This window comes from Bison bison, unplaced genomic scaffold (assembly GCF_000754665.1).
Source record: "Bison bison bison isolate TAMUID 2011002044 unplaced genomic scaffold, Bison_UMD1.0 scf7180017864312, whole genome shotgun sequence".
Classification (NCBI taxonomy): Eukaryota; Metazoa; Chordata; class Mammalia; order Artiodactyla; family Bovidae; genus Bison; species Bison bison.
The window spans coordinates 1,685,064-1,695,201 of NW_011494884.1; the positions used below are offsets into that span (position 1 = coordinate 1,685,064).

At 52.3% G+C, this 10,138-nt stretch overlaps 1 protein-coding gene across 2 annotated transcripts in view; it reads left to right on the forward strand.

Annotated features, from left to right (window-relative positions):
• The window catches only part of PUS1 (pseudouridylate synthase 1), a 10,562-nt gene extending 1,387 nt beyond the window's left edge, over positions 1-9,175 (forward strand). For both annotated transcript variants that reach the window (XM_010852449.1, XM_010852448.1), the window contains exons 3-6: positions 2,623-2,760; positions 3,621-3,723; positions 6,377-7,068; positions 8,858-9,175. In XM_010852449.1, the coding sequence (XP_010850751.1) occupies positions 2,623-2,760; positions 3,621-3,723; positions 6,377-7,068; positions 8,858-8,905 (981 nt within the window). In that variant the 3' untranslated portion in view covers positions 8,906-9,175. The remainder of the gene's footprint in view (positions 1-2,622; positions 2,761-3,620; positions 3,724-6,376; positions 7,069-8,857) is intronic.
• Positions 9,176-10,138: the final 963 nt, after the last annotated feature.

A 10,138-nucleotide genomic window follows, 5' to 3' on the forward strand; every position in this document is an offset into this window, starting at 1 on the left:
AGCTTTGAGACCTGTGTCATCTGTACATTGCTTGGATGCTTGTAGGGGGTGTTCACGAGCCTCCTAAGGTGATTAAGGTCCTAGGCCTGCTGATGACCAAGCACTGTGGCCTCGGGCAAGTGACTGGAGCTCTCTCGCTTCCTCTTCTTTAAGATCACAGTCCTGGCATGAAGAGTCATTATTAGGCTGAATGATGCTGCTCGCTAGGATTGGGACAGTGCCAGGGATGCTCAGAAGAGGCTGCTGTTTCTCTTTGTCAGAGTCGTGAAGGTGACAGTTTGCAGGTGCATGGGCGCATGAGAATTCCCTGCCCGGCCCCACCAGGCAGTCATTTCCTGGAAGGCAGAAGGGTCTGGGTGTCCTGACAGATGCACGTGGGTTTTCTTCTTGTTCCTTGTGGTCAGCTCTGTGGCTCTTACACTTTGGTTTCTTGTTCTGTAAACTTCTTTAAGCTTGGCTCCCAGGGAGTAATTCACTGCTGTGTAAAGTATCTAACTGAAGCAGAAGTTTAAGAAAACGATGCCCAACCTTACCAAGGGCTGTGGTAGCCTTCACTGTGAATAACAGTAGTAATGAGCTACTTCATTTCCTATTTCATTATTTTCTTTATAAGGTGGCACCCATGAACCCAGTTTGATGACCACTGGTAGATTGTGACAGTGGGTGAAAACAGTGCTTCGGTCCCACTTAGTGGAACAGGCTGACCACCTCCGCTGCTCTTTGTGGTTATTTAAATGCTTTTTTGAGGGTGACTTTGATCACATGTGTTGTTGCCTTATCACCGACTTGAGAATTTTGCCCATGTCTCATCATACCCAGTTGGCCTCAGTTTCGTCATCAGGGGAATGAATGAAGGGTGGGGAGTGACGGTAGCTCACATGGTGATAGGGCACGTCAGGATGTGTGGAAGGGTTGTTACCCCTGTTTCCTAATACCCATGCCCATCGCTGGAGGAGCATTTACAGCTTCTTGCTGAGTGACTGGCTTATGGTGCCGTGGAGACTGTAAGGTGAACTTTGGGAAGAATCTTCCCACTGTGATGAGCCTTGGCGAAGTGCGTGTAGGACTGTGTCCCTTCCTTGTCAAAGGTTTTCTTGGAGAATGTCAGGTTGGTGATCTCATCAATGTCACGGGATCCTGCAGGACTGGGCTGGGGTTACACCGCATCCCTCACCCACTCACATTCCCATCCGCACCCACTAGATGCTGGTAGTACCCTGGGGTGGCTTCCTTCTTTAGCGAGGGGCCTGCCTCCCTGTAGTGATGCAGGAGGGCATGCTCAGGACCTGAGGGGCGGGGGGACCCTGGGGTGCTGGGGGAGGGGATTCCCAGGGTGATGAGGGAGAGGAGTCCCTCTTTGGCCAGGTGCTGCAGACAGATGGGTCTTCAGCAGGAGGGTGCTGGTCTCTGACTTGTTATTCAGTCGTGTCTGACTCTTTGTGACCCATGGACTGCAGCACACCAGGCTCCCCTGTCCTTCACTATCTCCTGGAATTTGCTCACATCCACTGAGTTGGGGGGATGCTATCCAACCATCTCATCCTCTGTCGTCCCCTTCTCCTCCTGCCCTCAATCTTTCCCAGCATCAGGGTCTTTTCCAGTGAGCTGGCTCTTTGCATCAGGTAGCCAAAGTGTTGGAGCTTCGGTTTCCAAAGAATATTCAGGACTGATTTCCTTTAGGTTGACTGGTTTGATCTTCTTGCTGTCCAAGGGACTCTCAAGAGTCTTCTCCACCCAGCCCTGGTGGGGTTGCCCCCTCCCCACCACAGCAGTATTGCGCACGCCCTTGACCCCAGGGGGCAGCCCTGGACCCCCGAGCCCAGTGGGTGTGTGGAGTGCAGACTGGGGTCTCCTGGGGTCCTACCACTTGCCCCCCCTGCTCAGCTCCAGAAGAGAGAGCTGCGGCTGGTGAGGAGCTGGGGCCCCAGGCACTGACCCTGCAACTTGAGGACTTCTGGCGACAGTAGCAGCTGCAGGGGTGATGTCATCAACTGCGTGCTGGCCTGGTGGTGTTGCTGACACGCTCACGACGTTACAGAGAAACCGTGTTAGAGTTGACTTTGCCTTGATAATTACTGTGAACACTTTGTTCATTTTTCTTTTTTATTCACAAACTAAACCCATAGGAAATTATAAAGTTAAAAGAACAGTCTTCTCCAGCATCACAGTTCAAAAGCATCAGTTCTTTGGAGCTTAGCCTTCTCTGTGGCCCAGCTCTCATATCCGTACCTGACTACTGGAAAAGCCACAGCTTTTGGACCTTTGTTGGCAAAGTGATACCTCTGCTTTTTAATACGCTGTCTAGATTTATCATAGCTTTTTTTCCAAGGAGCAAGCGTCTTTTAATATCTGACTAGGTAGGGGGAAATGTTGTCTCAGGTGAGGCCAATGTTGGCTGCCCAGGGTTGGAAATTTCTAGGACTGTGGGGACCCACAGGTGGCTTTCCTACTTCTCATAGGTCGGGGGACGAGCTGCAGGGTCTCTCCACGTCCACAGGTGTGGTCCCCACTTGCCAGGTGCGGGCAAACCACACACGTCCCTCCCTGGACCGGTCCCAGCCCAGGTCCCCTTTTTGTGGGTCGTGACTGAGTAAAAAACAATTTTTCTTCTCTTTTCCTCAGAGGAATGTTGGGTCCTCGAAATTCAAGACCATCGAAGATGACCTGGTGTCGGCCCTGGTCCGCTCGGGCTGTATTCCTGAGAATCACGGGGAGGACATGCGGAAGATGTCTTTCCAGCGCTGTGCCCGGACGGACAAGGTAGGTGCTGTCCCCAAGTCCCCGGCAGGTGCGAGCAGCACTGAAGCCGCCTGTCTGTGGTTTCTGTTTGTCCTTGTCCCACTTTCCCTCTTAGTGTCTCTATCTCTCAAGATTCTCTTGGTCACAAATGACAGATGCACAGATCAAGCGAGTCTAAGTGGAAAGAAATTTTTTGCCTCGTGCGACCAAGAAGCCGGGGCATTTCCGGCCCAGGTGTGGCTGGACCTAGGTGCTTGGGGCCACAGGCCCTGATGTCCTCTCTGCCTGTGCTTTCTCTTTGGCTGCTCCTGCGGGTGGCGCAGTGGCCACGACATCTGCCTTAGAGCCAACCATCTCAGGCTCATGATACAAGCAGGACCATGTGGCCACAGAGGTATAATATACAAATGGTTACTGCATTCATCCTGAGCACAGAGCTCAATCAGTTGTGTAACCAGCACCCCATCCCCAAAGGATTCCTGCTGTTGCAACTCAGATAGTGACCTCTTCCTTGCTCTGCCCTGGAGTTCTGTCATCTAACTTGCATTTTCTTTTTTTCCTAAGTCCTGGAGAATCACATCCAAGGTGGGACTTTATCTCCTATCTGCAGGATGTCATAGATTTGTTCCCTAGCTTTATGTTTTGTTGAGCTTCAAAGTTCACTTGTAATGTTTTATGAGTGGCACAGCATTCACTCCCTTGGTATACAGAGCACTGTTCTCGTCTCTGATTATTCCCTTCAGATGCATTTCTAGAAGCAGAATTCCTCCGTGGAAAGACGCAGCGTGTGCGTGGTCCTTCTGCTGAAGAGACCAGCGTGCCGAGCGTCGTGCTCCAAGTGCAAGGCCCAGCTGGCCCTCCCACGTCTGCTTCCTTTGCAGGGCGTGTCTGCGGCCGGCCAGGTCGTGTCCCTGAAGGTGTGGCTGATTGATGACATTTTAGAAAAGATCAACAGCCACCTTCCGTCTCACATTCGGATTCTGGGTAAGCCATGTGTCACTGGGGCTGTGCACCAGGTGGTGGCCGGTCCCAAGAGACAAGGGACATGCAATTCCTTCTCTCGCTGAGTTTCTCTATTGTGGAGATAAGACAATAGAGCAGGTCCTTAGCAGTTGGTTGCAGTGGCTGTACGTCAGTTATAGAAAAGGATTCAGGACTCGAGTCTCCTTCAGGAAGGGACACAGCCAGACAGACAGACTCAGGCCATCGGTGCAGCACTTTGGCACTACATGTGCCTTGTTTTAACCAAATGCTTGGGTATGAAAATCTGGATTTGATCAAATTAAAACAGGGGCAATTATTCCCTTTTGTAATAGGCCTGATAATGGGATTTCTAGGTCCTTTTCTTTTTTTTTAATCAAGTCTGACTCTCTGCCTTTTAGGTGGCGTATATGTGCCATTGGTGTTAATAATTATTATAATGTGTGCTGGGATGGCTGGGTGAAGATCTTCTTGCTTCCTGTTTCTCTCTGTCCCATCTGTTACTTTGTTCCCCTCCTCTGTTTCTCCCTCCTTTTGGATTAATTGATGTTTCTTATAATTGCTTTTAATTATCACTTTGGGCTTCCCTGGTGGCTCAGCTTAAGAATCTGCCTGCAATGTGGGAGACCTGAGTTTGATACCTGGATTAGGAATATCCCCTGGAGAAAGGAGCAGTTTGGTTAGTTAATGCTATGACTTGCTATAGTTTTTTTTTTTTTTTTAAGTGATTGCTTTGGGGTTTAAATTTAAAGCAAGAGTTGGCAAACTTTTTCTGCAGAGGGCCAGAGGGCCACAGAAGTCGTGTCTTGACTCTTGCGATCACATGGACTGTAGCCCACCAGGCTGATCTGTCCATGGTATTTCCTGGGTAAGAATACTGGAGTGGGTTACCATTTCCTTCTCCAGGGGATCTTCCTGATCCAGGGATCAAACCTGCATCTCCTGCATTGGCTGGCGGATTCTTTACCGTTGAGTTTCCAGGGAAGCCTGAATTTACTTTTAGTATAATACAGTTTTGTTTTTATTACACTGTGGTCTTTCTCTCCCTGGTAGGGTAATCCCTCTTGAAAACCTCCTCCTAAGTCCCATTTGATGCTTCTTAACAGTCATTTCCCCAGGGAATATTCTAATATTCGCCATGGTTTGTTCCCCAGTTTTGCTAAAACAATACCAAACCCTATGCACAATCGCAGCTGTTTATACTGCTTCTATAACGTGACACAACACAACCATTAACAGCCCAGCTGTCTGGTCGACTGCCAGCCTCCCCCAGCCTCTTGGAGATTATGTTCCACACAACGGAAATTACGTGCTAAAGCATATTTGTGATGCTCAGTGTCGACCAAGATGAATTCTTAAAGCAAGACAAAAAACAAAAATAAGATTACCCCAAGTCAAACATAACAGCAGAAACAGATGGTGGCGAGCACAGGGAAGGTGCAGCCTTGAACTGGCAGTGGTGAGCGGAGAGGCAGGGGCAGCCTGGAGGCGCTGGCTGCTGTGGAGGGCTGTCGGGGTGGGGAGGCATCGAATCACCCCTTGAAATATGAAGCCAAAGTTGGCCTTTAAGCCAGGCTCCTTGTGAGGCTGACTCCTTGCAACTTGGTTGTGCCTTCAGCGTGAGGACAGCCATGCAGCAGGGAGCATCCAGGCCACGGGGGACTTCTGGTCCCCAGCTCCCAGAAGCCATCCCCACCAACAGTTCTCGCCATGCTTGTAGAAATTTTCTGTACAAATATAGACATAATCTCTATATGTGTATTCCTATCACAAAAAGAATCCCCCTTCCTGTAGTTCTCCATTTTGCTTTTCTTTCTTTATATTTTCTTTTTCTGTTGTGTTGTCACTCTGGGTCTTCATTGCTGCGAGGGCTCTCGCTAGTTGCGGCAGGTGGGGACTATGCTCTTAATTGCAGTGCACGGGCTTCTCATTGCGGTGGATTCTTTCGTTGAGGGCACAGGCTCTAGGTGCGCAGACTCAGTAGTTGTGGTGCACGAGCTTAGTTGTCCCGAAACATGTGGGATGTTTCCAGACCAGGGATCGAACCCATGTCCCCTGCACTGGCAGACGGATTTTTATCCACTGTACCACCAGGGAAGCCCCATTTTACTTTTTTTTTTTCCCACTTAACGGTTAAATATTTTTGGAGCTCCTGCCAGTACAGTGAGCCCTCAGCCATGAGGCCCCCGGTCCAGGTGACGTGCCACCTGCCCTGCAGGCCTGCCTCTCATTTCATCCTGCAGATGTTCAGGAGCCACTGATGGCTTTCCTATTGCTGGGCTTTTTAAGCTTCTTTTGCTGTTGATCACACTGCTGCCCCCGGCCTCACCTGCAGAATGGCTTCTGACCCACGGGTTCCAAGTCAGGGTCACCGGCTGGCGCTTTGGTCTCCATGGCAACTGTGCCAGGTCCCCCTGGGATCCTAGAGGCGAGAGCAGGATGCCCAGCACTTTGGCCGACTCTGGGTTCTGACAGATGCCTGAGAGTTGGCTGTACTGGTTGGTTTGGTTCTGAGACGGAGTGTCTGGTGGACTGAGGGTTTAGCACGTAGAGCCAGGTCCCCCTCGGGTTCATCTGGGTTTGGGAGGTGAGGTGCCAGCACTCAGAGCTGGTCATGGTGTCATCAGTTTGTTCTCGTCGCTTCCTCTGCCCCCAGGACTGAAGAGGGTCACGGGCGGCTTCAACTCCAAGAACAAGTGTGACGCTAGGACCTACGTCTACATGCTGCCCACGTTTGCCTTCGCCCACAAGGACCACGACTCGCAGGACGAGACGTACCGACTAAGCGCGGAGACGCTGGGGCGTGTGAACCGGCTCCTGGCCTGCTACAAAGGCACCCACAACTTCCACAACTTCACCTCCCAGAAGGGGCCCCACGAGCCCAGCGCCCGACGCTACATCCTCGACATGTTCTGTGAGGAGCCCTTCGTGCGTGAGGGCATGGAGTTCGCTGTGATCAAGGTCAAGGGCCAGAGCTTCATGACGCACCAGATCAGGAAGATGGTGGGGCTAGTGGTGGCCATCGTCAAGGGTTACGCGCCTGAGAGTGTGCTGGAGCGCTGCTGGGGGGAGGCCAAGGTGGACGTGCCCAAGGCTCCAGGGCTGGGGCTGGTCCTGGAGCGAGTGCACTTCGAGAAGTACAACCAGCGCTTCGGCCATGACGGGCTACACGAGCCGCTGGACTGGGCACGGGAGGAGGCAGAGGTCACAGCCTTCAAGGAGCAGCACATCTACCCCACGATCATTAGCACTGAGCGCCAGGAGAGGTCCATGGCCCAGTGGCTGAGCACCCTGCCTATGCACGACTTCAGCGCCACTGCCCACGCTGCCGCTGGCCTAGGCACCAAGGTGGGGCTGGGGGCTGGGGACCACGGGGACCGTGGGGGCTGGTGCCGGCCTTCCCAGGAGCTCAGCCAGGCGCTTGTCCACACCTGTCATTGAGTGTGCCCATTCTATAGATGAGCAAGCCTAGGTGCCAAGAGCTGCGTCACTCCTCCAGGGTAACAGCAGCGGCAGGAGCCAAGGCCAGGGCAGAGGTTCTGGTGGCTGGCTCACCTGCTTTGCGCTTGGTGACCCCGGCTGAGGGGCACACTCAGTGGCCCATCTTCCCAAGTGTGAGATGGAGGTGTCACTAGGATGTCCTTCTCTGGCTCATGCACTTGGTCAGTATGCATGTGTCTGACTCCAGAATGTGGGATCGCTTGGACCCAGGACACTGAGCAGCCCGGAGGCGTTCTCCTCACCTAGGGCGGTGTTCCTATCCAGGCCCACGGTGCTGCCTTCCATCTGTGGGGGAATGCAGGCTGATGCAGATCCTGCATTTTGGCCCATCTCCCAATCAGGCCACTTTGCTCAGCGAGCAAGGGAGCCAGGCTTGCTGTCAAGTACCTCCCAGGGCCCTGGCTCAAAGTGTGACTCATCTGTTATGTAACTACCAACCTTATGTTAGAAGGAGAATATCCATGATTCAAGGTGCTGGAGCTAAGAGTTAACATTTTAACTTTAGTTCTCAATTCTTTACCCTGCAGTGAGGGAGGTCCCCAAAGCCCATGTTCTCTTGTGGTGGTCCAGCAGGCAGTCAGAGGGTGAGATTCCCACCTGGAGCTCTGGGAGATTTCTTCCCATGTTCTATATATCCAGAAAGACACTGTCCTTCCTCCACAGCTGGGCTTGTAAACTCAGGTGCATCCAGGGAAGGGAAGTAAGCAAGGTGGGCCAGGTGTAAAGAAAGCAGGTGTGCAGGTCGGATGGTAAGTAGCATCCATTGTCAGGAGGCAGTAGGGCTTGGTGGAGACTGTGGCCAACAGGAGAGCTCTTGCTGCACCCGAAGGGGCAGGTGCGGTCAGTTCAGCCAGTGGAGGTGGAGCCAAGTGGTATCAGTTCAGTTCAGTCGCTCAGTCGTGTCCGACTCTTTGTGACCCCATGAATCGCAGCACACCAGGCCTCCCTGTCCATCACCAACTTCCGGAGTTCACTCAAACTCCTGTCCATCGAGTTGGTGATGCCATCCAGCCATCTCATCCTCTGTCGTCCCCTTCTCCTCCTGCCCCCAATCCCTCCCAGCATCAGAGTCTTTTCCAATGAGTCAACTCTTTGTGTCAAGTGTGTCAGAGCTTATGTTTTTTTTCCAGAGAAACTGGCATTCCAGGATTTTATGTGAAATATTCTACCTTTTATTTATATACTTTGGGTTGCGCTTCTACCCTTTGATGGTTGATTATCAGTTTTCCCAAGCACCATGAGGCCAAGTCGAGCACATGTATGGATATGACCTGGGGCCAGGCTTGCCCTCTGCTTGATTCTGTGAATAGAGGCCTCCGGCCATTTGCCATCTGTACATACTGCTGAGGGGCTTGTACTTGTCCAGCTTTACAGTGGCCCAGTTTTATGTTCCCAGGGTTCTGCAGTGGTGGCCTCTGGGCGTTTGAAGGAGCCCAGTGAAGACCTCCCTTCTTGTTCCCAGCCCCTGGCTCTCCCAGTCTTAAGACAGGTTCTTGAACTAGTTAAGAGACACAGAGTCAGGGTGAGCCCTGCCTCAGGCAGGTTAGGGCAGCCCAACCTCCACCCCGGGAGGAAGTGCCTGCCCCTGGACGACATGGTTCTTCACGGCTGTCTCCTGTGTGCTGTTGCTCTGCAGGCCCCCAGCTCCCTGGAAGGCAGTGACGGGGTCGGGGACAGTGACTGAGGCCCTGGGAGCGTCTTGGAAGTGGCCCACGACACATGCCGGGACCTGCCAGCCTGCTGTTGGCTGTGTGCCTTCGCCAGATGGGAGAGCCCCCACACGCCCTCTTCATCTCAGGGTCTTGAGACCTGCGTGTTTCTGAGTTTTCTCACAGGGAGAACCTGCTGCAAATCTTTTTTCAGCTCAACACATTGACTACACACACCTGAGCATGTAAAGACTTATTTTTTTAAAGAAGCGATTTTCTTATTAAATACGTACAAACTTGGCTTAGTCACTTCTATTCATTTTTGAGCTGTGGCGCTGGGCATGTGGGATTCTTAGTTCCGCAACCAGGGATTGAACCTGGGCCCCTGCAGAGGCCTAAGCACAGAACACCAGGGAATTCCCACTTAAGATACTTCTTTGACTTTTTTCCTCAGTCTTTTCTGTGGGTCTTTCATGGAGAGAGACAGTTATGTGCTGTGTTAGCAACAGGCCTGGCTCTGCCTCCACCCTGAGCTGTGAGAAACGTGGGTTGGTCAGTGCACATCAGGGGCCGGCTAGTGGGTGGAGGCTGGAGTGGATGGGACGCTCTTGGCAGGATGGGGCTCGGTGGCCAAGAGAGCCACACAGACAAGAAGAGAACAGGGTGACTGTTGGGCCATGCACAGCAGTTCCCAGCGCCAGAGAACATGGGTTCCTTCTGTGTGTCCACCTGGCCCCCTGCAGCACATAGCTTTCCTCTGGATCCATCCATCCCTGGCATGTTCCACACTCAGGGAAGGAGCATGAGACCCGGGTGGGAAGACTGAGGGCAGAAGGAAGGGGCACATTGTTGAACCTCTCCCTTAGCAAGCTTTCCTGCCAGCAACTGCATCCCCTCATTGGCTAGAAGTGTGTCATGTGGTCTTCTGTAGCTGCAAGGGAGGCAGGGAATGCTTTTTAAGTGGTGCCCTGCAGAAGAACAGTGATGTTCTGTCAGCGAGGAAGAGCGGGTCAGGAGGTGGCAGTCGCTGAGTAGCAGCAGAAGTTCATTTCAGTTCAGTCGCTCAGTTGTGTCTGACTCTCTGTGACCCCATGGACTGCAGCACACCAGGCTTCCCTGTCCAACACCAACTCCTGGAGCTTATGCAAACTCATGTCCATTGAGTTGGTGATGCCATCCAACCATCTCATCCTCTGTCATCCTCTTCTCCTCCTGCCTTCAGTCTTTCCCAGAATTAAGGTCTTTTCCAATGAGTCAGTTCTCATCAG